This window comes from Narcine bancroftii, chromosome 5 (assembly GCF_036971445.1).
Source record: "Narcine bancroftii isolate sNarBan1 chromosome 5, sNarBan1.hap1, whole genome shotgun sequence".
NCBI lineage: Eukaryota > Metazoa > Chordata > Chondrichthyes > Torpediniformes > Narcinidae > Narcine > Narcine bancroftii.
Window position 1 is genome coordinate 248,286,676 of NC_091473.1, and position 27,536 is coordinate 248,314,211.

General features: G+C 40.9%; 1 protein-coding gene across 1 annotated transcript in view; it reads right to left on the minus strand.

Moving 5' to 3' along the window:
• LOC138765547 (neurofascin-like) overlaps positions 1-27,536 on the minus strand; it is a 216,497-nt gene that overhangs the window by 50,328 nt on the left and 138,633 nt on the right. Inside the window, exons 11-22 of the mRNA XM_069942578.1 lie at positions 26,954-27,085; positions 26,415-26,558; positions 23,307-23,418; positions 22,241-22,407; positions 21,999-22,146; positions 19,805-19,929; positions 16,915-16,959; positions 7,352-7,453; positions 5,514-5,711; positions 4,568-4,638; positions 3,402-3,624; positions 185-300 (exon numbers count right to left, since the gene is read on the minus strand). Coding sequence (XP_069798679.1) covers positions 185-300; positions 3,402-3,624; positions 4,568-4,638; positions 5,514-5,711; positions 7,352-7,453; positions 16,915-16,959; positions 19,805-19,929; positions 21,999-22,146; positions 22,241-22,407; positions 23,307-23,418; positions 26,415-26,558; positions 26,954-27,085 — 1,583 coding nt within the window. The remainder of the gene's footprint in view (positions 1-184; positions 301-3,401; positions 3,625-4,567; positions 4,639-5,513; positions 5,712-7,351; positions 7,454-16,914; positions 16,960-19,804; positions 19,930-21,998; positions 22,147-22,240; positions 22,408-23,306; positions 23,419-26,414; positions 26,559-26,953; positions 27,086-27,536) is intronic.

Consider the following 27,536-nt stretch of genomic DNA (forward strand, 5'->3'; position numbering starts at 1 on the left):
ATCCCTCCTCACTCAGTATCCATGCAGCTGAGGTCTGGCTTCTTGCATTGACTTCCCTTGATGAGTTGTAGCACAGCATTCCCCATTCCCCTCCCTTGATGAGTTGTAGCACAGCATTCCCCATTCACTTCGTTTTCATGGCTGGATCCTGCAGACAGTAATTGGCTGTCATCCAACTACTCACCCTATAGCCTATAAGATATCCGCGGATATTTTCTTGTGGCAGCCCCCTCCACTGCAGTATGATAGCGGTGCTGTTGATATGTCTCCCAGAAATGCTTGTTGGTGCAGCATTAGGATCTAAGTGCAAACACAAAAAACAGGTCAAACTTGCCAGAGTAATGAGACAGACGGGCTGAATTTTATACTGATGGTCTAAGATGGTGGTTACAGGCCAGTGGGCCATGGCCCACTGGTGGGCCACAGCGTGCTTCCATGTGGACCATGGAGACATCCCAATCCACTAAGATTAGGGTGGGTCTGAGGTCGTATCTTGGTCCTCCCAGGTGACCTTGGAAGGGGTGTCGAGCAATCTGCCACTGAGCTCAGTGAGGTCATTTGGCCGTCTCTCAATATTAGCAGCTCGGCACTCAGAGTTCCTAGCACACCTCCACGCAAGACAGATTCTGACTGATTCAGTGACTAGTGGGCCATGGCATGTTAAGCCAGAAACCAGCCTGTGGTAAACCCCTTTTTATATATTTGGATGTTCTCAGTCATGCCCCTTGCTGACTATGCCTGGAGCTTCTCCCACTGAACCCTGAATAAAGGCGACTGTGCCACAGCCCCCTCCTCAGTCCAGGACAGTCGACCAGCATGGACGGATCTCCATTCTGCTGTGAATGAAAGCCTCTCAGTTTCTCTACAACTTCTAGTTTTTAATGTTATTGATAGTGCCTCAGGCTTTGGACCGAAAATGGTTGAGAACCATTTCTGAGGCATTCCAAATTTGTTCAGAAGAGCAGAGAAGCATCAATAACTTCAAAATGTTATCCCTTAGCTCCTAGCTGTTCCAACCATCATCTGTATTCACCAGATAATGGCAAAGCTTTCCGAACCAGTCTCTCATTTCCTGTTGTAAATAAACCTGAGCTCAATCAAAGATCTGCTGCCCAGTCACAAGTCTTACTCATTCATTGCACTTGTGCTTGGTGACAACAGGAGTTCCTCATTTGGCCATGTGTAGATTGTAAAACTCATTTAGAGTTCAAATCTCTCCTTTGGATCCGCTGCTTCCAGTTCTGGCCTTATTTTCGCCAGTTCATTCTTAACTCTGGAATTTCATTTTCCTTCAATCCTCCCACCTCTCGCCTTTCATCCCCTTTAAAATATTCTTTAAGACCTGCTTCTTTTGCCAAGAATTTGGTTTCCTGTCCAAGAATCTCAATTGACATTTTGGATAATTGTCCCAATGAGCACCCGAAGAACTTTTGCCATAAATGTTATTTTGTAATTGTTCTGTGAATGAATGTTTGACAGTCAGTCCTGTTTCTGTACTGAATCCCTGCGCAGTTCCACAATCAAATCTTGCCACTTGTGGAAGCTATGGAGAGGGTGCAGAGGAGCTGCAGGATGTTGCCTGGATTGGAAAATAAGTCTTGTTTTGAAAGATCAGCAGAGCTGAGACTTTCTCTTTGGAACAAAGAAGGATGAGAGGAGACTTGATAGAGGTCTTCAAGATTCTGAGTGGCATAGACAGAGTGGACAGCCAGTGCCTTTTACCCAAGGCAGAAATAGAAAACACCAGAGGACATCTATACCAAGTGAAGGGAGGGAAGTTTAGAGGAGACATCAGGGGTAAAATATTTTTACACAGAAAGAAATGGGTACATGGACTGCTCTGCCGGGATGGTAGTGGAGGCTGAAACATTAAGAACATTTAATAGACTCTTAGACAGGCATATGGATGAAAGAAAAATAGATGGTTATGAGGCAGGAAGGGTTTAGTACATCTTTTTGGAAGGAATCTATGAGTCGGCACAACATCGAGGGCCGAAGGGCCTGTAATGAGATGTAGTGTTCTATGTTCTACTTTGGTATCAGCCCAGCGACTCTAATGGGAGAAAGTTTTCACTGATTGAAACTATGAACATCATTGATCATGAAGACTCCAAGAGCATTTTTGTTTTTAACCCCTCCGGCCTGGTGAGGTCTCTTTGCTAGGCCAGACATGCTCAAGTTCAGGCACAAACTACAGGCTGTGGATTATTCTAACTTGTTTTATTCTGCAGATAGATTCCACACAGCTGAGCCTTCGACTTAAATGCTTGGTTAATAATTTGCCTGCACATTTATCCAAAACTTTCATATGCATCTCACACCAGAAAAGCACAAGGGCTTAGTGCATTTTATCAACCCTGACCAGATGAAAGCATTTTAGAGCCAGTAAACCATGTTTTAAGTATTGTCCTTATTATAATGCGAGAAACATTTTCACATAGCAAGATCAGGGAAAAATTAATGAAATAATTGACTTGATGATTAACATTTTTAAAATTTAGACATACAGCACCGTAACAGGCCCTTTCGTCCCATGAGCATATGCCACCCAATTGACCTACATCCCCAGTACATTTTTGGACAATAGGAGGAAACCGGAGCACCCAGAGGAAACCCACGCCCACAAGGGGAGAACGTACAAACTTCTGACAGACACGTTCGGATTCGAACCCCCGGTTCCAGTAGCTGGTGCTGTAACAGCATTAATGGTAACCATTAGGTTAACTGTGCCGCCCTCAAAGCATACAATAGCATAGCGGTTAATGCAACGCTGTTGCAGCGCCAGCGACCAGGATTCGAAGCCGGTAAGAAGTTTCCATAAGAAGTTTGTACATTGCCTGCGTGGGTTTCCTTCGGGTGCTCTGGTTTCCTGCCACTATTCAAAAATCGTACCGGCGGTTGTAGGTCAATTGGGTGTAATTGGGCGGCACGGACTTATCGGCCGAAAGGGCCTGTTACTGTGCGGTATGTTTACATTTAAAATTAAAAATAAAATTATTAGCTTTTAGTGGCACTGATTCATGGATATATTATTTAGGATATGAGATAATCCTCCCATTTTTCAAAATATTGCAGTGCTATCGATGACATCCATTTCAAAGAGAAGACCAGTAAAGATGTAGTATCCCATCCAAAATGCAACAATCCTGATCATTCAGCACTCCCTCAGTACTGCACTGAATTTTGGCTGTGTTTGGGTCTCTGTGGTGAGCTCTTGAACCTCTCTCCTCCCCACCCAATCATCCACAAGAACAATGTTTGTGGTAAGCCCAATACCCTGATAATGTCAGAAGGTCGCTATTTCAGTAGGCATTCAGGGAAGTCCGGTGTTGGCCGTGAAAATAAGTTTGCGAATTCTCCACGTTGCAACAGTTATTGGACAATTGCCTGAAGATACTTACATTCTTCACCCGAGTACCCAATTATGATGTTTGGCTCAGGACCTGGTCCAAAATCATTCACCGCCTGCACTTTAACCTCATAAGGCGTAAATAGGGGTGTGGGAGAGACAATGTAGCTGGACCTGGACACTGTGACTGTTGACCACTCTCCACGCACATCCCGTTGTCTCCAGCTGACGATGTATCTGACATTGGGACCACTGGCCTGGGTGCCATTCAGAGGCTGAAAAGCAGAAAATTAAATCCAGAGTTAAAAGTCTGGGATTGTTTGGCAGAAACTGCAGTTAAAGGCACAGTTGGTCTTCATGCAAAAGCATAATTGCATATATTGGCAATTGTATCTGGCACCTAGGGGGATTGGTAGATGCCAGATAAATGAATTTTCCGGTTGCTTAAGATTGCGTGTTGTGTGGTTTGGCGAACTAACTGCTGGGGGTTCCAATTTTTGCCGGTTGCTTGAGTCTGCCGATTGCTTGAATTCCAGGTAACAGGTATTTTTCAGTAATTTGTTCCCCATAGGAAACCTCAAGAGGCTCTTTGGCCCGTTTAGTCTGTACTGAAATATTATTATGCCTAGTCTCAACAATCAGAATCAGGACCATAACCCTTCAGATCCCTCCCATCCATGTACCCGTTCAAAGGTAACCCCAAGGTAATTGACTCCATGATCCCTCACTTCCTTTGGTTAAAAGCAGAATGGCATAAGTCAGAAAAGCTAAAAGTGAGTTTGACTATTTTCAAGGATTCTGCTGGGTGATAAGCAGAAGCTAAGGTGAATCTTGTAAGATACTGAGACTGTCCATGTTATTCTGAGCCCCTACCCAACTGTTCAACCTCGTGGCCCAGAGAAACACAGTCAGAATCACATTCCCAATTACTGCAAAGAATTTGCAGTGATTGATCCAGTCAACACATGTACATTGTACTCCCCAGTACAACAGTTGGACATCCGAATTAGACAGTGAACAATTCAACATCCCCTTGAGATTTCATCCCATATAAAATTAGATATCCCCATGACGCAGCTCCATTCTACAGAGATCCCCATGTAGACGACGTTAATAGTGAGACATGTCTCGGATGGTCCTGTATATATGCCGAGATTTACCTATTTCTCATGTCAGAGCTTGTAGTCTGTTGCCAGGATATGGACAACTTGCACTTACCGTCCACTTGATCTCCATGCTGGATTCCGAAATTCCTGCCCCTCTAACATCAGTGGGATTCATCTCAGGAGCTAAAAAGTTAAAGTCTGATGTTAAAGTCAACTCTTCTGACCTTCAGGCCTATCCGAGAGCTTCCAGGAATTGAAGGGGTCTCCCCAGGATGTTACGGTGAGCAAGACCCAGGAGAAAAATTAAAGCGGTGTTAATAAAAATTGTGTATTTTTCCTACATTTTCTTTCAAAACCTGTTTGTTTTACATAGAGCGCCAAGAAGTAATGGGAAAAAGACTTCTGACAGGCAAGGGTCACTCATTGTCATTAGAAAGTGCAGTGCACATTCTGAACATAGTGTACCCACAAAGACAGGCATTTTAGGCAATTAGGATATCTTTGAACAAACTGAGCCCTATGCTGAACATCTACACCATGTTTTTGGTTCCAACCTTGAGCTCCCTGTAGCTCAATCATTCTGACATTGATACCATTGACGTTGGCCTGATCCACTCCCAGGAAGAAGCATAAACTTGAGGAACAATGCACCATATTCCTCTTGGCCACTTCAGCTGACACCTCGTTCCGCATTCTCACCACCCACTGCATGAAGAAGTCCCCCTAAAGATCTCACCTTTCACCCTTAGCCCATGTCCTCTCATTCTTGTTTCGCCTAACCTCAGTAGAAAAAGTGAAATGAACTAGATAAGAAGGCTGATTCAGAGGGGGGATGTGAGTCCTTATGACTACCTTGATAGATACTGTCAAATAAGTCTTGTCTTTGAAGGCAAAGTAACTTTCTAAACGGAATAAAAGTAAGTAATCGATTGACAATGTATTTTGGGAGATGTACCAATCTATCGTGGGTTTTGGTCTGAAGACAGAGCCAGATTTTTACATCATGCTTTCTAAGCTGATGAAAGTAAAACAGTGAAAAGGCAGGATGGGGCTTCTACCTGTTCCAGTCGTCTGAAAACGTTCAGAGGGCATACTGGGTGCACCTTCACCAACTTCATTCACAGCAATTACCCGGAACTGATAGTTCACATATGGAGCAAGCTGTAGCACTGCGGAGTTGATGTTGCCTGGGATTCTGGTCAAATTATGCCACTTTCTGGGCTCATATTTGCTTTCTTCATACTGCACAATGAACTCTGCAGAGAGAGAGAGAGAGAGAGATACAACAAGACTGTGGTTCTATCGATGTATTTCACCTATATGCAATTTTCTTTCAATGTGCTTCACCTATTTGTAATTTTTCATCAATGCATTTCAGCAACTTGTATTTTTTTTTTGCCCAATTGTCTCCCTGTTTTCAGGCCACTGAGGTATATTAGTAAAGGCCTAGTAGAGATAATATGGGAAATCTTACATTGAAGATCTGGATTTGGTGTGGAAACCTAAAATAGCATGGAGGAAGGGAACACACTGAGGCTTTGGTAATTCCATCGATATCTCTTTAATTCATGCCAGTGGAGTTTGGAAGAAGAAGAGGTGATTTTATTGAAAAAGACAAGATTCAGAGGGGTTGACCAGAGAAGATGCAGAGAGGATATTGTCCCTTGTGGGAGCATATTTTCAGACAAAGGTTATCAGCAAGACCTCCTTCTTAGAAGATCCTTGGAATTCCCTATCTCCGAAGTAAGTGAATCTATTCACGGCTGTGATGGAGTTTTGATGTACGATTTAGGGGGAAGGTGAAACTGAAGGCAAGGTTGGATCAGTCACATTCTTGCTGAAAAGCATAGTAGGATTGAGAGGCTCAATCACTAGCCCTTCTCCAATCTCTCATCTTTTTATTGCTTGCATAGAACTGGATGAGTTTAAAAACTATTTGTCTTTCTCCACTCCTAGGTCACACTTTAGATCAACCTTGAGAATTTTAGATAGGCTTAAGTTAATGAAGTTGGGAGAAAATAATTAAAGGGCTGAATTTTGGCAGAGAGTTGAGGCTCTTCAGTACACCAAATCGGTCAAATATATCTGCAAATTGTGGGATGACTTAAATGAGTAGCAGATAAGAGCTACAAGGCTCCTAGAGCAGGGTTCAAGTCAAATGACCCTGAATTCAGAATGGGATAACTGAAGATGACCCAACAGGAATGTAATTATCATTATATAATGAAGCACATAATATTTTTATACAGCAGTTCTAATAAAATAACCATTTCATACTGCAAGTATTGCTAATGGATTCTAATTCAGGGGATGTGCATTTCTGGTGTGCAATGAACTTCATTCAATTTTAATAATAAAATGCAAACACTAATTGGTGGGTGACACTATTGCAGTGGTTTTCAAACTGCTTTCTTAAATTCACATTCCACCTTAAGCAATCCCTATGCCATAAGTGCTCTGTGATTGCTTAAGGTGGCACGTGATTGGAAAGAAAAAGTTTGAAAACCACTGTTTTGATCGTATCTAATTGACTCGTTATGTGCAGGGTTTCACAACTCCAAAGGAAATGGGCCAATGACAATTTTTCTCAAGCAAAATATTTCAGTAACAAGCAGTGGTTCTTAAACTTACCTTCCCTCTTACATACCAGCTTAAGCACTGAACCAAGTTCATCTTGTTTTCCTTGCTTATCTCTAGTTTATAATATCCATGTTGAATTTTAATTTTATTTAATCAAATTTGCTTGATCGATCAATAATTAATTTTAAGAACAAACATTGCAAATGTGTGCAGCCTAAGTTGTCTTCTTACTGATCCTAAAGCATCAAATTAAATGATCAAAGGAAATAGAAAAATCATCGTGGCTTCTTGCTTCACATAATAGCTGGAGCTGTACCTGTGATTGGGCTGTTGTTGTCATCACCAGGGATCCAGGTCAATCTTATGCTGCGATCTTCTGGATCTGTTAGTTCCAGATCTCGGGGAGGTGCTGGACGATCTACAATATCAAAAAACTTTTCTAATACATCATGATGAATCTCCCCCTCCCAAACAAATGGCAAAAATAGATTTTTGTTTAAATTTGACTAAGCCAAGCAAACTAAATGAGCTCTAACTTTCAATTAAACTTTAAATTAATATTAAATACTATCACAAATTCACCAGCCAAACCAGCTTTCGCAAACAAGGTAACCAAGGCAAAACCAATCCTCTGTCACACAAATTTTCAAAATCAAGCATGAATATCAAGATCCAAAATAACAAATCACACCAAAAAAAACAGATAATAACTAATTGATCATTTCATTCAGTTCTTGTTCGTGAAAAATACATTTTGATCGTACAATGAACTGCTGTTTTGCAACGCTGATCTATATTTTTAAATGAATTCAATTCAATCTTGTATAATAAATAAAATAATGCAATCCTAAGCTTTCACAAACCCATCCCAGCTAAATATTAACTGCCCCACATTCCCAAAGCAGATGACACCAACTCCAATGGAGCTCTTCATATTTCTCCTTGATCAATTGCCACTCTCCTTTTACAAATGCACATTGGGATATATTTCTGCAAATTCCTCTGGTTGGAATACAATGTCAGCTCTGTAATTTCTCTTGTTATTAAATTAACAGGAAGATCCTTCCACTCCAACTCCAGAGAACTGATTAAATACATCATTGTCAAGGCTAGTACCTTTCAAGTGAGATATTAAATTGAGGTAATCTTTCTGGTGGAATAATTGATCACCTGACTATTATGAAGAGGAATATTGAAGTTTTCCTTGGGTCCTGGCCAATACTTGTCACTCCACAAACATTCCAACTCTCTTTGGAATGAGAGGGTCACAACAACAGCAGATGCTGGAATAGTGGGCAAACAATGAGAAGCGGGAGGGACTTAGCAGGTCAGACAGTCTCCGTGGAGAGAAACACTCAGTCAATGTTTTGGGTCCGGACCCTTTGTCGAGATTCTTTGACACTTGGCTCTATGTGGAAGATAGCCCTGTCTGAATTGGCTGCCATGTGTTCAACACCAAGAACAACTGTGCATCAAAAATTCTACATGCTCTGTCAAGCGTTTTGGGACATCATGCAATTGTGAAAGTCACAAAAGAAATGAGATGATCTCTTTAGTAGAATATGTAATATTTACACAGAACAAAATTGGGAAAGTATGTGTATTTCAATTTGAGAACCATTTTACTTCCAGGACATATTCTGCAGAACTGATTTAAATCAAAAATATTCAGTGGAACCCTGTATAACATGATAGTTTGGGTCCAAAAAAAATCAAATCATGAAAAAAAGCGGGGTCACGTTAAATGTTTAGTAAACTGACCGTTCCCGCAGCCAGGGCCGGTGCTAGGAATTGCGGGGCCCAATTATAAAATTGATAGTGGGGCCTCTACTCTACAGAAGTCAAAATTGATGTTTTATATTTCGTGTAGAATGTCAGTCTTAGCCAAAAAGCATTTAAATGCTAGATATACTAAATATTGAAAGACAATATGAAAGTTTAAATTTTTTAATACAAGTTAAGACAATTACAGACATACTCTTTATGCCCAGGTCTTTTAGAAACAAGACTTTTCTGGTGTTTTTATTTCCAAAATCTTTCAAAATAATTTCAAAGTCAATGGTTTTAGTAATGTAATTTTCTATAGATCGCATCGCCAAATTGTTTAGTCTCTCTTGTGAAATTGTTGACCGTAAGTGTGTTTTAATCAGTTTTAGTTTTGTAAAACTTCTTTCGCCCGATGCGACTGTTACGGGCATTGTTAAGTAAATCCTCAAAGCAATAAAAACATTAGGAAATGTTGTGATTCGATTGTTTACTACCAGGTATTCAAACAGAGCTTGAGGCTAAACGACACTGAAGGGAAGAAAAGTTTTCAGACCTTCAAGTTCTTTGGCCAACAGATAACCATCCTCGTCTTTAGTTTGTTTTAGTATGGTGTCAGTTAAAGCTGGTTTAAGGTCTGCTGTGTGTTTCCTTATTTCCGCCTTTTGTAAGCTCTGGAAGTTATTTAAAAATCCAAATAATTTTACATGGCTTTTAAGCTGCTTAAATCTAGACTCTAAAGATTGAATAGCTTTGTCTAGCACTAAGCTGAAGCACTGAACTCTGTGCTTCTTTTGGATCATCTAAAGCTTGATCTTTTGCCTCACATGAAAACATTCTCTTCCTTCTATGTAGTTTTTTTTCATGAAATTGTCTAAACTCCAATGGTAATTCAACAGCTTCAGCCAATTCATTTGTGCCTATTAGGACATCATTACAACCGCCCTCTCTATAAATTCTTAGCCATGATAATAGTTTTTCAAATGACTCCATGCCTTCATCAATGTCCTTTGTTTCACCTTGTAGTTCCTTGCTTACATCTTCTTTGGCTTGGCTTCGCGGACGAAGATTTATGGAGGGGGTAAAAAGTCCACGTCAGCTGCAGGCTCGTTTGTGGCTGACCAGTCCGATGCGGGACAGGCAGACACGATTGCAGCGGTTGCAAGGGAAAATTGGTTGGTTGGGGTTGGGTGTTGGGTTTTTCCTCCTTTGCCTTTTGTCAGTGAGGTGCTTACATAGTTACATAGTTAACTTTAAAAAGTACTTCATGCCAAAATATCAAAGAAACTAAAAATTTGTAGTCTTTTAGCTGGTTTGCTAAAGATTCAGCTTCTGCTTTTACCTTGGGCTCATCTGCTATCTCTGATATTTCCACAAGCGCATCGAATTTGATAACGAATAGCTTTAGCACTATCAATCTCCCACCTTGTGTTGCTCAAGGGTTTCACTGATAGTTTGTCAAGGGTTTCACTGATAACCCGGGTACGTGTTTGTTAAAAACTGCCCCCCTCTTAGTTGATGCAGAGAACAATATGTAGATCCTTTGCAAGATCCCAAAAAATGTTATAGCATCCGGACAACACTTGGCTACATCTCCGAGTAAAAGGTTATAATTGTGACAAGCACAGGGTACAAAGAAAGCTCTTGAATTATCCTTCAACAGGCGTGCTTGTACTCCAGATGTGTGACCTTTCACGTTGCTACCGTTGTCATAGCCTTGGCCTCGAATATCTTTCACCTCTAAATTTAATTCCTTCAGTGTGTTTAATAATGTTTTATATAAATCTTCTTCTGTGCTACTTTCAACCTGCATAAACTTTATGAAATGTTCGTAAACACCTGAAGGAGCCAAGTTACCATCAGACACATACCTGATTGTTAGAGACATTTGCTCTTGGTGGCTCATATCAGTTGTGCAGTCTAAAATTAAGGCGTAGTACTTAGCTGCTTTTACGCGTTTCAGTATCTCATTCAAAACAGCTGTAGTCATAATGTCTAGTAGTTCATTCTGAGTATCTTTTCCTAAATAATGATTATGAATTTCGTGGGTTTTAACTTTTCACAAATGTTTTTCAAGAACAGGGTCAAACTTTCCAAACAGCTCAACAAGACCTAAAAAGTTTCCATTGTGTACACTCTCATTACCAACTTTTTCCTCTGTTCCTCTAAATGCTAGATTTCTCTCAGCAAGAAACTGCGCTATTGCTACGAGCCTTTTGAATACTTGCTGCCAGCGCTTTGCATGTCCATTGATGATTATTTCAAGTTCTTTGTCAATTGTCTGTCCACTACAAAGTCTTTGGTGTAACTCCCAGAAACTCCATGTGGCTTCCAAATGGTTTTTAAAATTTTCATGCTCACACAACCTTGTATGAAGATTAGACCAGTTGTTGAATCCACTTGTTGATCGTGCACTGGTTGTGTTCTTACTAAAAAGTTTACAATAAAAGCAATAAATTTTATTGGCAGACTGAGAGTATATAATCCAAGGTCTTTCAACACACTCCCCATTTGGAAGTTTCCTCTTACAGTGAAACTTTGAAAAACACAATATCTTTTCATTTCGTGGAAAGTTGTTCACTGGAATAGAAGGACCTTTCATTGTTAGATAATCTCTTACATTTTGATTTATATATGTTGGCCAGTTGGCTGGGTCATCATAAATGTTAATTACAACTGTACTCATGGATGATCCATAATTGTGTGATGTATGGGCTTGGTCTTTTTTGGCTATAAATGGACTTTCCGCTTTGGCACTGTCTTGGGGTGTAGTGAGATAGTCTTCAATTTGATTCACAGCTGCGTCATCCATTTCTAACTTGTTATCAATTTCATCATTGAATTCATCAACTGTAATTGGACTCAAGGCTGTATTGTCATTTTCTGAATTGTTTTTGTTTTCTTCATCCTCAATACATGGGCGCTTCAAAGATGGAGTTTCAAGGAATTTTGTGATAGCATCTCTATGTTTTTCATTTTCAGCTACCTTAGCCTTGGCCAGTGTTCATTTCTGGTTGCCGCTTAAATACTTACGCCCTTTGTCTCTATCTCTGCTTGTCCTTGCCATGTAAAATGACACAAATTTTAAGCTGCTAATTCTCTGGGCTATATTTTTAAGGTAAAAAAGGTAAAAGAAGTTTATTTTAAAATGTTTAGACTTAAAATTACACAAAAAACTTGACATTAGCAATTTGTTATAAAATTGGACTCGCCGTCCCTGATAACATGTCTACGTTGTTCCAATAGTGGAACAATGTTGTCATAGTCATTGGTACAATGTAAGAAACCAACGTCAATCCCACGTCATTTTGCTCGTTTGCTTTACGTTGTTCCAACGTCAGCTGCTGACCTTGGATCAACGCACCCAACTCTCAACTTGTGAATGCCACCGAACAGCAAAACAAGCGACCGATTCTGGATTTGTTGAATGACGACAACTTCGAATCAGGTAAGAATTGCCTTTTTATTTAGTAATAGTTAGGTTTTAGGTTAGTTAAGGTTACATTCCAGAATGGGGGGACGCACTTTAATTTTGCCTTTTTTTAGCTGATTTTCTAGTCAAATTTCTAGCGCTAGAAAATCGACAGAAAAACTGATGCATGCAACGGATGAAATTCGCCCCCGAAGAAAACAATTTCAGCATGGTCAAGCTAAATTGCACTTGTTCCAAATCACCAAAAGCATGAAGTAGGCTATATTAAGCCCTGGCAGTGCAATAGCACAGTTAGTAACAGTAGCCTAGTACTATTTTGATACTAAATCAAACCACTGCAAAATTATGAAACAATGACAAAGACAGCCTTGCTTAGTATATCTGGATCTTGTAAAGATGAACAACCCCGAGATGTACTGTACATGCCCTTTAGCTGAATAACCTTGTAAACCAGTTCGTAAAGATGTAGACTATAACCCCCACAGCGACCTAGCCTAGAAAAGATCAACTTAAACTAACCTAACTTCGGGGTTATTCATCTTAACAAGACCCGAATATCCTCACCCAATTCCATCTACAATTGCTAATATTGTCAGAAATTCTACGCTTAGGCCTAGGCTATTTACGTTCAGGCTATCTGCTTAAGCCTAGGCTATAGGCTAGGCCCTAGGCTAGAGCATGACGCTATCTCAATCTCATATTAAAGTACAAGTTCTCTTATTGATTAGCCTATCGCCTGTTTTAATCTTGATAATAATAAGAGATGCTTCATCAGCTCCGGAATATATCTATTTTACTGGGTCAAATGAATACGAAACATGAATTTTTTGGCTCGGGAGACAAAGGAGGCCTATAGCCAGTAGTTTAATTGAAGACATATTTCCTAAAAATATTTCAACGATCAATTAAGGGCAATAACTTCATGAGTTCACCGACAAATCCCTCAGTTTATAAGGCCTATAGTATTGTTATTTTCTTACCAGTTTAAACGAAATCCATCAGTGTTCTCTGCTCAAGGCCTGGGCTCAAACATGTGCGTGGGGCCCCCTTGAGGCGCATGGCCCAATTTGATCAAATTGGTCAAATAGGCTTAAAACCAGCCCTGCCCGCAGCTCGCTGCAGTCTAGATCCCTGCTGCTCGCTGCAGCCACAGGTCCTCGCTGTTCATGACAGCCCCAAGTCCCCACTGCTTGTGGTTGCCCCAAGCACCTGAACTCCCTCTTGGTGGCAGCCCGAAGCCAGAGTCCAATGACTCATCATGTTACACCTGAATTCACCTTCAAATGGGCCACATTAAATCGGGGTTCCACTCTACAACACGAAATTGTATCAATTTTCGGAATGGTTACGTTTGCTATTCAAGGGTCATTAGGATGAGACCAAATTACATACATGTGCACTTAGAATTAGAATTAGAAGGGGGTTAAGTTAGGTTAGGTAAGTCAAAGTGATAAGTTAAAATTTGATTCTATTTTCATGTTTAAATATAATTAAAAGAAACTTTTGTTTAAATAACCATTTGTTCTGGTGAATATCTGTTGCTGCTGGGTTTTGGGGTCCTCTGGGCTCGTCACTAATATGCAAGGCAGTAAGAGCATCAAAGCCGATTACCACGTGACCCCACCATAATACCAAATAAATCATAAATTTGTTCCGACAACTTGGTGGCAGGTTGTCCTCTCCCACTGCTTGTTGGAGCAAGAAATGTGAATTGGAGTGTTTCCCATGGTTGGGGAGATAAGGATGAGAAGGCATAACTTCAGGATTGAAGGACTCCCATTTAAAGCAGAGATGTGGAGGAATTTATTTAGCCAGAGAGTGGTGAACCCCCTTGAGTTTGATGCCATGTGTGGCTGTGGAGGCCAGTTTGTTGGGTGTACTTAAGGCAGAGATTGACAGCTATCTGAATAGCCAGGGTATCAAAGGTTATGGGGAGAAGTCAGGGGAGAGTAGGGGATGAATGGGAGAATGGATCAAGTGATGATGGAATGGTGGAGCAAACTCGACAGGCCCAATGGCCTACTTTTGCTCCTATATCTTATGGTCTCATGAACAGAACTCAGTTGTTGAACTTAATTGGAGCAAGATGCAGAATTCTCTGCTCCCAATGCTGGAGAAACTCAGCAGGTCAAACAATGTACTTTATATAGCAAAGATAAAGGATACATAAGCAACGTTTCATGTATAAATGCACATGCCTTGAGAATTTGAGTGCATTTTAAGCAATAAAAGAACCAGTAATATCAAAGAAGTTCAAATAAAACTACAAACCTTTTTCACCTGCTGTTCTGAAATACTGCTCTGCAACTCAACTTGGACAGAGAAGGTGCCAATTTCACCACCATAATACCCCCATTAAACTTGTTGAGCCTACCTGTCTGCAGTAATATGGCAGCTAATGGTGATTTAGAGCAGCCATTCTCATCAGGGGCCCTACCCCCACCCCTACCCCACCGGAGTCCACAGCACATTTAAAAGCCTTGCTTTCTTTTCACCCCTCACGTAACATAGATATTTTTGTACAGAAGAAACCAAAACTTGACTGCTTCACAGCGAAGAGGGCCCACAAATTTTGAGCAGAATTCGCAGGGGTGTGGTGGGGGTGGGGTGGGGTGGGAGGAGGGGGGGACAAAGCTGAAAAAAGGTTGAGAAATGGCTGATTTAGATAGTAACATTAATTATGTGATTTGGTAAGTTCTCTTGTCCCTCCCTTTCTTTCCTGAAAACCACCAAAATATATTGCAGAAAGAGCCTTAGTGGTTAACAGATTGTGTTAGAATGAGAACTGTAACCATGCATGTTAGACCACAGATTCGACACCTGGCCATATTACTGTGGTTTGATGCTGAGACTTTGGGAACCATACATCGATACGTTTTCTTGATTCGAAGTGAAACTGGTGGACTGATCATCAGAAATTTTCATAATAACTGTGTGGCTCAGGACGACGATAGATTATCAGTGGCATATTTATCTCTTGAATCATAATGGAGGATAGCAGAGAAAACACTAGTATTTACATAATGGAACTGAGATATTTTAGTTCGACCTGCCATAACCCATCTTTAGGGGAAGAACATTCTTTTTTTTTTATTTCTAGAGGTATTTAACGTAAAATTGAGAGACCTATATTTTCACTGGTAACTAATTTAATCTTAAAATTTTCCATTTAGCCTGAGAATGAGGATAAAGTATTTATATATTTGAAGATTCCTCAGAGTTGGAGCTCCTTGAATTAGGGTGATCTTAAGGTTAGGATGTTCAGGGATCAGAAGTTCATGCTCAAGAATTTGGGGTTGAGTGCTTGTGGTCAAGGTTTTGAGGTTGGGATTGGAGCCAGATGGATAGGGCTTAAGGCATATTAAATGCGTTGGGGAGGGTTGGTATTGGTGTACATTACATTTTTCTTTTGCATTGCAGTATCTGCTCCTTCAGTTTTTAGTGTTTCCCTCATCACTGACCTTTCCTCATCTTTACCTTCCCCCAACTTCAGCATTATGTACTCGTATTTGAAAGTTATTTTGCTCCTGTTCTGAACATGCTAATCTGTATTAATGCTTTAATCCACTCCATTGCATGTTGAATGGACTCTGTATTCTAGTCCTGTTCAGATTAGTCTGTGAGGTCAGTACCTGGTTTTGTATTTAAACGAGTTAGAAGGTTTTCAGCTAGTTTGGTTATTTGGATCATTCATTACTTCCCACTGTCCAGTCTTCCTCTCATTTTTTTTGTTGATTACTCTTGGTGTATCTTTAGCTAGTACCTTCAAGTTCTTGTTTGTGACTGTTTTAATTGAAATCATTTCCTGTCCCTGCTTGTAATTTTCATTCCAAAATCTTTCCTTCATTGGTGTTATCTTGCACAAATTTGCTTCTAGATTTTAGAAAGATGTCGAAGCGAGCCGAAATGGGTAGCCCGCTTTTTTCTCAGACAGTTTTGATGGTTCTTAGTTCTTGCACTGTTTCCCCTTTATATGTTTCATCGCATACACCAAATAACAGATAATATTCTCCGGTCTGCGGGTCATCTCCTAGTTTATTAAAGCTCTCTGCCCTTGACCCTCTTGCAGACTTTCCGAGTTTTTGGATGTTTGCACCATCACATTATTCCTTGCCATAGTTTTGAAACATCTTTGCTAATCTGCAGGAGCTTTTACGATTTTTAAAATTGCTGATGTGGTCATTTGGTTGAGATTTTCTAAAGTGGTATTTAAATAGCTTGTTGATTTATTGGGCAATTGTTATCAATCACACCCTATCTTGTTTTAAGGCCAAAAGTTCTCTAGTTCCTTTATGAAATTGGACTAATACAAATGCGTTTACTTCACGTGCAACCCTTGTGCTTTCGTGCAGGAATGAGCTTGAAACGATTTGACTGAACACCTCGCTTTTTTTTCAGATTCACTGGTGGCATATTAGGTGTAACAAAACTTTGTAAAACATCGGAAAAAAGAAGTTAGATGATCACCCCACTCTGGCTTTATTTAGTAACAGTTTGGTCATAAACCATCCCCAGAGTACCAGAGCACTGTAGAGAACAGTGCAGCTCCCAGGATAAAGGTGTGAGACCATACTTCACCACCAGGACTGTTCATGTAACCTCTAAGCTGTAGACCACATGTGAGTTTGATGTTGCTTGGCAGACATTGTTAACAGGCTTGAGGTAGTTAGTAAGCAGATTACCTTTCAGTACAGCAGCAAGCGGGGTAATTTGGGTGGAAGGTACAACTGTGAAGGTAAGAGGAAGGTGGACAAAGTTTAGTTTAACATTGATCCACAATCATGCTCTAAATATTAAGATAAAAATTACAGTTACGTTAAGAAATAACCATCAAGAGATGTGGTGGATTACATATGTGGCAAGATAAATGGTAGAAAAGTTCTCAATGCATTCAAATTAATATCTCTTCAGTTACAACTTTTGCTAACAATTCCTGGTTGTTGAATGTCGTGGGGAGTAGGGCTGAGTGAGATAAAAGAGCAGAATGGACTCGATAGGCCAAATGGCTTGCATTTGCTCCTATATCTTATGGTCTAATTATACTTGGAAGTGACTTCACATTGTCTCATAGTCTCAGATTACATAGAAGGAGGTTGTTCAGACCACTCTGTCCATGCTGTCACTCAAAGCAGTGCCATTAGTCTCCATTTCCCATAACTTGTTCTCTCTCACATGCCTATTAACTCACTGTCACCTGCTAATTGCCTGCTCTAGGGACAATCCACCGCAATCAATGAACCTACCAGCATGTTTCTAGAATGTGACAGGAAACTGGAGTACAATGTGGTCACATGCAAACTCCGCAAAACAACTCCTGTGGTCAGGATTGAGCCTGGGTCCTTGGAGCAATGTGGCAGCGGCACTAACAGCTGTATCTCTGACCTGTTTACAATAATCTGCCCTCCCGGACATACTTGACTGAATTGCAACATGGGGCATAGAACAGTAGTGTAGCACAGAAGAAGGGCTTTCAGCCCACAATATCTGTGCCAAACATAATGTTCAAATTGTACTAAAACTTCTGCTGCTTGCACATGATACATATCCCTCTCTTCCCTCCATAGTCATACATCTAAAAGCCTCTTATATGCTACTATCAGATCTGCTTCCACCACTACTCCCAGTGGTCTGCTCCAAATATCCACCACACAGTGTAAAAAAACTTGTTCCTCAGGTTCCCCCCAACACACTAAAAACATGACCTTTAGGATGTAACTTTTTCACTTTGCGAGAAATATTTTGTCTATCAAACTGCTCCTCTAAACTCACATTCCACTTTAAGTAATCCTTACGCCATAGGTGCTCTGTGATTAGTAAGGGATTGCTTAAGGTGGTCTGTGAGTGGGAAGGGAAGGTTGAGAATCACTGCTCTAGACCCAATTGTTACTGAAATATTTCACTTGAGAAAAATTGTCATTGGCCCATTTCCTGTGGAGTTACGAAACCATGCACATAACGAGTCAATGAGGTACAATTAAAACAGTGGTTTTTCAAACTTTTTTTTCTTTCCACCTACATACCACCTTAGTAACCCCTTACTAATTACTGAGCACCTATAGCATAGAGAATACTGAAGAGGCAATGTGAGTTTGGTGGGGGGGGGGGGGGGGGTGGGCGGGTGCAGTTTGAAAACCTCTGGTGTAACCTATCATAATTTTATAAATTTATTTTAGGAAATAAACTTTACAGTCAAAGTCTCAACTTTGCAAGCTTGATAACGTTTCTGCTTAGAAGCAGAAATTAAAAAAAAAATTCCTCAACCACGATATGTCTTGTATGACCACACCAGTTTTAGATCCAATTTACTGACCCACCATGGTTCCCATATGACTTAATCTTCTGAACCAGCTTCCCATCCATCAATTTTCCATATATCTTTGGTCAGGGAGGAATTTGATTTGAATTTTGTCACAATTGAGACTCTCTCATGATGACTGTGCAAATACAGACAAACCAACTTGACTCCCATTCCTTACAGTAAAGACAATATTTGACAGAACGAAGAAACTTAATTCATCCTTTGCATTTACTTACCTGTACCTTCGAATATGGGAATCTGATCTTCTGAAATAAACAATCTCTTATTGTTAATTTGGGTTAATTAAACAAAATTAGCGCACGTAATATTTGGGGTAATGCACTGTGGTGGATTGAAGACTAGTTAATGGACAGAATGGGAGAAGAAATACAGTAAAATCTCTGGCGTCTGGAATTCAAGCAACTGGCAAACCAATCAACAGGCAAAAAAAATTGAGGAAATAAATACATTTTAAAAAGATTAAAATAAATAAAAATGTGAATGATAATGTTCTCTGAAGAAATGCACTACTCCTTGGTGAAGATGGGAGTAAACATTGAGCCAGTGGAGCACTCCGGTCGTGCCCTGCCTGCAGCAGAAGTTTGAATAAAGTTGTGTATGAATGAAATGGCAGCATGCAGGATGAAGAGCCTGTTGATGCCTCTCACCACTGGGGATGACTCTCCCAAGGTGTCTCCCTATCCCTGCCTAGTAGGAGTCTTTATCTTTATGCGTAATCTGTCAACTTGGGGGAGAGGGGGCTAATTATGATTGCGGCACGGTTAACGCCAGCAAATGGGACTTGAATTTAAATTTAAATTTTGTAAATTATGAAAATTACTTGTTTAAAGTGAACTTTACAAAATGAAAGACTACAATACAGATTTTTTTTTCCCAAATGGTTTATTCTGTATTAGTTCGGCATTCTAAAATTGTATCTCTGGTACATTGCCAGAAAATTGCAGTGGCAGAGTGAAGACAAGTCACTGAGATTAGACATGGTGAGACTGCATCTGGAATACTAGCAATATCTCATATGTTAAAAGCATTCAAGTCCAATCACCATCTCTGAAGCAGAGGTTTGCAAGTCTCAATCTCCACAGCAGTCCAACATTCAGAATTCACCATTTTGCTCTGGCTATGGACCTAGATGAATTGTCAAGGAGATTAAAAATGTATTCCACATTCCCTTTTAATGGGTGATTGATGGCTTTAAATCCACTTTCCCAAAATGTGACTTGGAACTGCAGAACCAACAAAATCATTAGATTTACCTAGAACAGTGAGACGTGCCTTGGCTGAGTCTCTGTCCAGTTCCGTACGGGCTACACAGGTGTAGATGCCTTCATCTCTCTCAGACACATTGATGATGGTTAAAGAATCTTCATCTTCCTTCGCTCTGAAATTAAATATAGTCACATCATAAACTCTCAACATTCTTTCCTTAAAGCACTGGCCATTACCAGTGCAACATAGAGTTAAGGTACAGAGCTAAATGGCTGATGGTCTGCCATTCCAGTGGGGATTTGTCCATTCCCAGCAAGGATAAACCTCGATAGGGTCTGACCCATCCACCCCATTGAGTTTAAGGTGCATCCGAGACAGAAACAGACATGCCGTTGTGTGACTGTCACATCACGGTGAGAGTCATCCTCACTTCAACAAGATACTGATCAAATCCAATGAGGTAGTTACCCCAGGATGGTCACATTCCTGGACATGACTGCAATGCATTGAATTGTTTATTGCCCCATGCACTGAGATGCAGGAGTGAAATAAATCAGGTAGTTCGGTGGTGCCATAGCAACAACCTTGCATTCAACATAAGCAAAACCAAGGAGTTGATTGTGGACTTCAGGAAGAAATCAGTGGAACTGAACCAGTCCTCATCGAGGGGTCAGCATTGGAAAGGGTTAAGAGCTTCTACATCTCTGAGGATCTATCCTGGGGCCTCCAACTCGAAGAAGGTTCACTAGCCGCTATACTTCGCAATGAGTTTGAGGAGATTTGGTATGTCACCAAAAACTTCTGCAAATTCTACAGATGTACCATGGAAAGCATCCTGACCAGTTGCATCACTCCCTTTTATGGAGGTGCTAATGCACAGGGCGGAAAAAAAAACTAGAGATCATTGTGAACTTGGCCAGTGCCATTACGAGCATCAGTTTTCACTGCATCGAGGACATCTACTAAAGGTGGTGTCTTAAGAAAGCAGCCTCTTTCCTCAAGGACCCTCACCACCCTGCCCTCTTCACACTACCACCACAGGAAAGGAGGTACAGGAGCCTGAAGACAAGCACCCAGTGGCACAAGGACAGCATCTTCCTCTCTGCCATCAGATTTCTGAACTGGCAATAAATCCCTTTCTCTTATTTTTGCACTAATTTATTTTCTTTATTATTGTAATTTTATAGCAATATTTGCACTGCAACGCTACTGCAAAACAATGAATTTTGTGACATGTTCATGACAATAAATTCTGATTCTGATAATAAAAAACAGACAAATCACGGTGCAGGTAAATGCATTAAAAAACTTAAATAACTAAATAGTCAAATACTGCATAGTATAGAGAAAAGTACAGTTAAAATTGTGCAAGGGCATCATCTTTTACCAATGCTCGGCAGATCAGGAGTTACCATTTAAGTGTCTTATAATAGCAGGAAAGAAAATGTCTTTGAATCTAGAGGTTTTTAATTTCAAACTCACAGATCTTCTACCTGATAGAAAGGTGGGGGAGGGTAAGGAGAGAAGACAGTGTGACTGAGGAGAGTGGGCCCTTAAATTGGCCAGTTTTCAGTGCTCAGATAACGACAGGCTTGGGTTTCCAAGTCCACAACAGGATCAGTAGGTCATGCCCTTCGACAATTTCCTTTCTGCAAGTGAACTCGGGCATTAAAACAACACTGCAGGGAAGAAGTACTGAAAACCACAAAAAGGGACTACAATCAATTAACCAACCAGCATCCAGTATAAAATAGTAAATGCTGGAAATACTCATCATGTCAGACAGCATCTGCAGGAAGGGAACCCAAGTTAACAAAGGGTTTTCAACTCCATTTCTCTTCCTGATCTGCCGAGCATTTCCAGCCTTTTTTCCTATTGAGGTTGGCAGAGAATACTACTATATTGCACAGTGGAAATTTGTTTCCCTAAAGACCACCAGGTCTCCAAATCAGATCCTGGTCACTTTTTAGCTCAAGTCATTGGAGACCACGCTTGAGAGGGGGCCGTGTCTGAGCCCTAACTTAGGCTGATACCAATGGTGACCAATGGAAGCTCGGCCTGGACTCTACTTAGAGGGCAGAGCTGAATTTTTTTCCTTAGTACAGGAGACTAAGAAACATTACAACCGGCCTTTAGTATTGAGTGAACACTGTTGTTGTGGTTCCAGGAGCCTGGAATGGACCAAAATCAAGGGATGCACCATGACAATGCAATGTTAGGGTAGGAAAATGTAGCACTCACCTCCACGGCAAGGACAGGACCCTGTCATCCTTCAGCCATGTTACCTTCAATCGCATCGAAGGATCATGTCTCACTTTACAGTCAAATCTGGCAGCATATGATTTCTTCACTGTGACAGATTCTGGGGCCTTGATAATCCTTGTAGGTTCTAAATTAAAAACAGACAGTAAGGAAATACAAACCTTGTGTCATATTGCTCTTGGAGTGAGAGAAGCCTGACCACGATGAACAGCCAATCTTACCTTTGACCTCCAGCCGCAGCCTGTTCTCTGCCTTGCCCAACGTACTGGTCGCTATGCAGGTGTAGGTTCCCTCATCGGTCTTCCGAGCTCGACGCAGTTCCAAAGTGCCGTTGTCGTGGATGATGTAGTTCCCTCCATAAAGATTATTACCCTGTCCATCCTTAAACCTCAAATCACAAAAGAACTACTTCAGATAGAGCAGAGAATCTACTGTAATAAACAATGATGGACAGGTCATAAAATCATACAGCAGGGAACAGGCCATTTGGGCCCATATAACCATGAATTCTAGGCTAATCCCATTTGTTATATTTCATCCATATCCTTCTTTTCCAGATTTCAGATTTATTTTCAGAGTACCTACATGGCTACCGTGGGATAGTCAGAAGATTTGTAGATGGCATTGTTGTCATACTGAGCCACACAGTCAGAAGTGTACAGCAAATAGAGCAGGGGGCTAAGAATGCAGCCTTGCGGTGCTCTGGTACTGATGGAAATGGTGGAAGAGATGCTCTGCACACCTATCTAAAGATGTTTTGGTGCGTGCAGAGTGTCTCACTGCTGGGCACACAAACTTTATCCCATCTAAATTCATGTTGGAGCTTGAAAATCTAGATAAAAGCTGAAGCCATTTCGGGAATTTGCCACACTATGATGATTAAAATTACTCCAGCTGATCCCTTATATTATAAAATTGCCTGAGTATCTAAATGTTAATCCTTGAGAAACTTTTGGTCATTTCATGTAGGCCAATCTCCCTCTGCACCTTTTGTTCCAGAGAGCTGAAACCTGGACAGTCTCGCCTCATAGCTGTAATTCTCCTCCTAAATCTTCACTGCATCCACTCCCATGCCTTAAGCTTTTGAAACTTGCTTCTCTAAAGAAATTACTTGGATTGAGTTAAGGAGAAACAAATAAAATCCATGTGGATGAAAGAGTGAGATTAGATGAAGAAAATTCGGAAGAAGCTCACATGGAACCTTAACGTGAGCAAGGACCTGATGGATTCTCTGTATCTCCTCTATAGAAGTAATGTCATACTGACCAGAAGTCACCTGCCCCTTACCATTGCAGGTTGGGAATCGGTGAGCCAAAGAACCGACACTCGAGCTGTGTCCGGTTATTTTCAATCACTTTAATGATTTGGTTTCGTTTGGACAGGATTCTGGGTTCTACATCTGCAAGCATAAAAGAGTCCATGTCATGTCAAACTTCACGAAACCACATCTGAGTGGGTGGCAAACGGTGCCAGGCACCATGCTGTCATTTTCCTGTCGATACTACATTTTGTACCCAATGGCACCACTCTTTTTGCCAACAGATTTTGACAGTGACCGATCGTATTGTAATTTTTGTCACTGAAACGGCCATCAAAAGAGTACCAGCTAAGTTATGAATGAATTTCAAGCAAATTATTTTTCTCATGAGATAATAAGGAAAATAGTTGTTCTCCCTGATGGAAACAACTTTGAGAAATGTGAAGGATTTTCAGGGAGCTCCAAATTATTAGACAAAGAAACAGGGGATGCAAGCATGGCATTAACAACATCTTCAATTCTCTGCCCCATTCCCTTACTGACACATCTGTCCATTGTATCACACACTACCAGACTGAGACCACCTGCAAACTGGAGGATCAACACTTCGTCTTCCATCTCTGCACCCTCCAACCGGATGGCATTAATGTCAACTTCTCGATTCTTCATTAAAACCACCCCCTCCCCCATCTTCTTCCCCATCTCCTTTCCTCTCACGCTGTCTTTTTCCTCTGTCTCCTTTCCTCTTGCTCTGACTCTCTCTCTCATTCCTTTTCCCTCTGTCAAAATCAATTCTCACCTTTCTTCTTATCATATCCCATCAACACCTTTTGTCTGTTGGTCTGGACTCCTCCCCTCCCATTCTTCCCCCTTTGTTTCTCCACCCTTTAATTCAAATGCTGTGATACTTCACTCATACATCAAGGAAGGGCTCAGGCCTGAAAAGTCAGTAATATATCTTTATCTCTTATGAATGCAGCAGGAGTTCCTCTGACATTTCAGTGTTTTGACTACAATTGCAGTGTCTGCAGACTTTTGAGTTTTGCTCTTCCCCACCAGATCTGGTCCAACCAGCTAATGAAGTGAAAGATGGGGGGAAAAAAACCACAGATCACATCATGTAGAAGACGGGCTCGTCGTGAAGTCTTCATAACAAAGTCTGGGGATCAATCCTGGGATTTTTCTGGTCTGCTAGAACTTAGCTTTGGAGGAGTCTCAAAAATCACTGCTGGATGAACCTTTGGTCAATGAAAGCACTCTACTCGAAGACAGGGAATGAGGGATTTTGGTTAAAATGGGAATTGAAAGGTTGAATGAAAATGGTATTTATGTGGACTACCAGGCTTGTGCCAGCAGCGCTAATATTTAATCTGTCATGAACACAAGCTTGAATATAGTGATACACAGACGTGTGCAGAGGCTGAGATTCCAGCACAGAAATGCTGGAGGAACTCAGCCAGAGGAGGCAAAGTTATATTACCAATATTTCGGACCTGAGCCCTTCTTCAGGGCATCGGAAAGGACTCAGGTCCACAATGTTGGTTGTACACGTTTGCCTTCTCTGGATGCTGCGAGACTTGCTGAGTTACTCCAGCAATTTTGTTTTGGTTTTTACAAGCCTGAACACCTTAATGTTTGCTTTTGAAAGAATATTGGGTGCAATATAGACTAGTTAATTGGAGTAAGGGAAATTCTCGAAGAATCAGAACAAATCATTTAAGTTCATAAATGTCGATATGATACCAATGTTGGTTTATAAAACCATGCAAGTTTATACAGCATTGTTCACCTGTTTATTTTAAAGGTGGAAGTATTGTGGTATTGTGAAGTATTTCTGTAAAACTCTTCAGGAATGAGCAACTTTAAGATTGTGGATGACCACAACCCTGTCTCATGTGATAATATCAATGCACCATGTACACCATTCATTTAAAGACCAACTGCATTTAGTAAATGGTCCATGACTTAGAGAGTAAATGAGTAACAGTGTAAATAGACTAATGAACTCATAATAGATTGCAGTACTGAAGTCATGTAGAACAAGCAGAGACAAACAGGTCACACAGAGACAACCAGGTAGGATGCATGTGTGGGTTATGCATCATGCGTGATGGGGAAGTGGGTGAAGATGCTGATGTACTTGTTTGGAAGGCTTGGGAAATAAGGGGAATCAAAGAGCTTTAGCTAACTTCAGGAAAGTGTTCCTCCCTGCATCAATTGAGCATCCTCCTCATTTATCCTTGCTCACTTGGACATGTTCAATTAGTTCCATTCCTGGCACATCCGTTTCTGAATGTTCTTGTAGTCTAATTGAAGGATTTCTTGATCCAACATATAAAACTAGATGGAGAAACTAAATGACTGCGATTCTTAATGTGCAAATTCCGGGAAGAATTCCATCAAAATCCTCAAAGATGTTCATGAAATGGCTTCCAAGTTGGATATAAGACAAAGAAAGATATCAAACACCAAAGTGTTGCATGTTGCCTTGTTTCTGAAGTTATGAGATTTGAAAGAGGGTCTTCCTGCCTATTCCTTGTCTGCAGTCTACTTGGGCAGCAGGGGGCATGGCTGATCAGACAAGAACGGTCTTGTACACATTTACAGCAAGAGAGCAGTCGTGTAAATTAAGCCGATGATTGATGTCACTGCATTGAATCAATTCTGAGCACAGATTTCAAAATCATCAGTTTTCCTGCTCCAGTGTTTTACACAATAAAATAATCTCCAAAATGCTATTCCCCCACCCCACCGTGTCCTCATCCTCTAAACCTTCTCTCACTCTATCCTCATTCCCCAAGTGTCTTCCATTCATTGTTAGCTGACTTGCTCTTCCTTTTTGTTACCTCCAAAACCAGGTTCATGGGGGTAACCCTCAAGTTGCTCTGCTGTGGGAAAGTGGCAAGCCAACATTTTCCACTCAGTAAAGACCACTGACATTTCATCAATGGAGACACAAAGGACTGCACAGATGCTGAGATGTGGAGCAAAAATAAAACTGCTGGAGGAACTCTCCAGGTCAGGCAGCATCCGTGGAGGGGGACGGACAGTCGATGTTTCGGGTCAAAACCCTACTTCAGGACTGAAGAAAAGGAGAAAGAAGACAGGCAGTATTACTAGGAGTGATTACAACATACCTAGCACACTGACAAAGGCATTGGCTAGCAAGTATCCATGCTCATTGGAAGCATTGCACTGGTATACAGCACTGGTTCCGATCTGTGCGTCACGGAAAATAATTGTGTCCCCAGAGACCTCTCGATTCAGATTCCGGCGTAGCTCTAGAGAAATATAAATATGTTACTGTTAATTTATTTTCCCTCAGACATCCCCTGGCCTTGCAGAGCATGAATTTCTAAAAGCTTCATACAGTTAGCAATGATTTATTTGTAAATAATAATATCAGTGAGTCATCTGGTCAGAGGAAATAATGACACCATCACATGTGTATGTAAGTCATGTGTGCAGGGAATTTCTTGCTGTTAGGGTCAATGATTGATTAAAGCTTCTATATCCTTCCAGTGTTACCGCAAATTAGCTAACTAGAAACCCGCAGGATCCAGGGCCCGCCATAGTGTACAATATAGGAATAATATTAAATTCCCCAGGGTCCACCAGAGAAGCAATGGTTCATTAGTGAGGCATGTAAGACATGACACTGTAATTATAGACTCACTTTCTATAGGTTCGCCATTAACCAGCCATTGGATGTTGGGCTTAGGGTTCCCATGGGCTCGGCACATCAGTCTGCCGTATTCCCCAGGAGCCAGCACCAGGTTCTGGGGCTCATTCAGCCAATAAGGACCAGCTTTGAGAATTAAGAGAGAAATATGAAGCAATTAAACAAATGACAGAGTGGTGAATCCAATTCTATGCCTGTACATTCTATATCTGCTAAAGTTTTGCTTGGGGTAAACTGTTTTTTTAAAAATTAGAACAAAACTAAACCAATTGAAGATCGCTTTAAAGATGGCTTTCAGAGCTGGAACACGGCAATCACCGTGGCCCTCTTCCAGACCAAGGCTCAGAATGTTACACATTAATACTGGCTGTGGCCAGTATTAAAGTCTTCCCACTTAACAAAGAGTGTGGATAAGTTGTGGGAAGATGCTGGTCCATTAGGACTCAGTCCCATGCAACATTAACAACCAGTCACCATTTGGAGGTGCCAGAAATCCTTCTAAAAGGGATACATTGATGAATTAATCTTCGGTCACTCAAAACACTCCACTCAAAAGCAAGGAATGAAAGATTTTGGT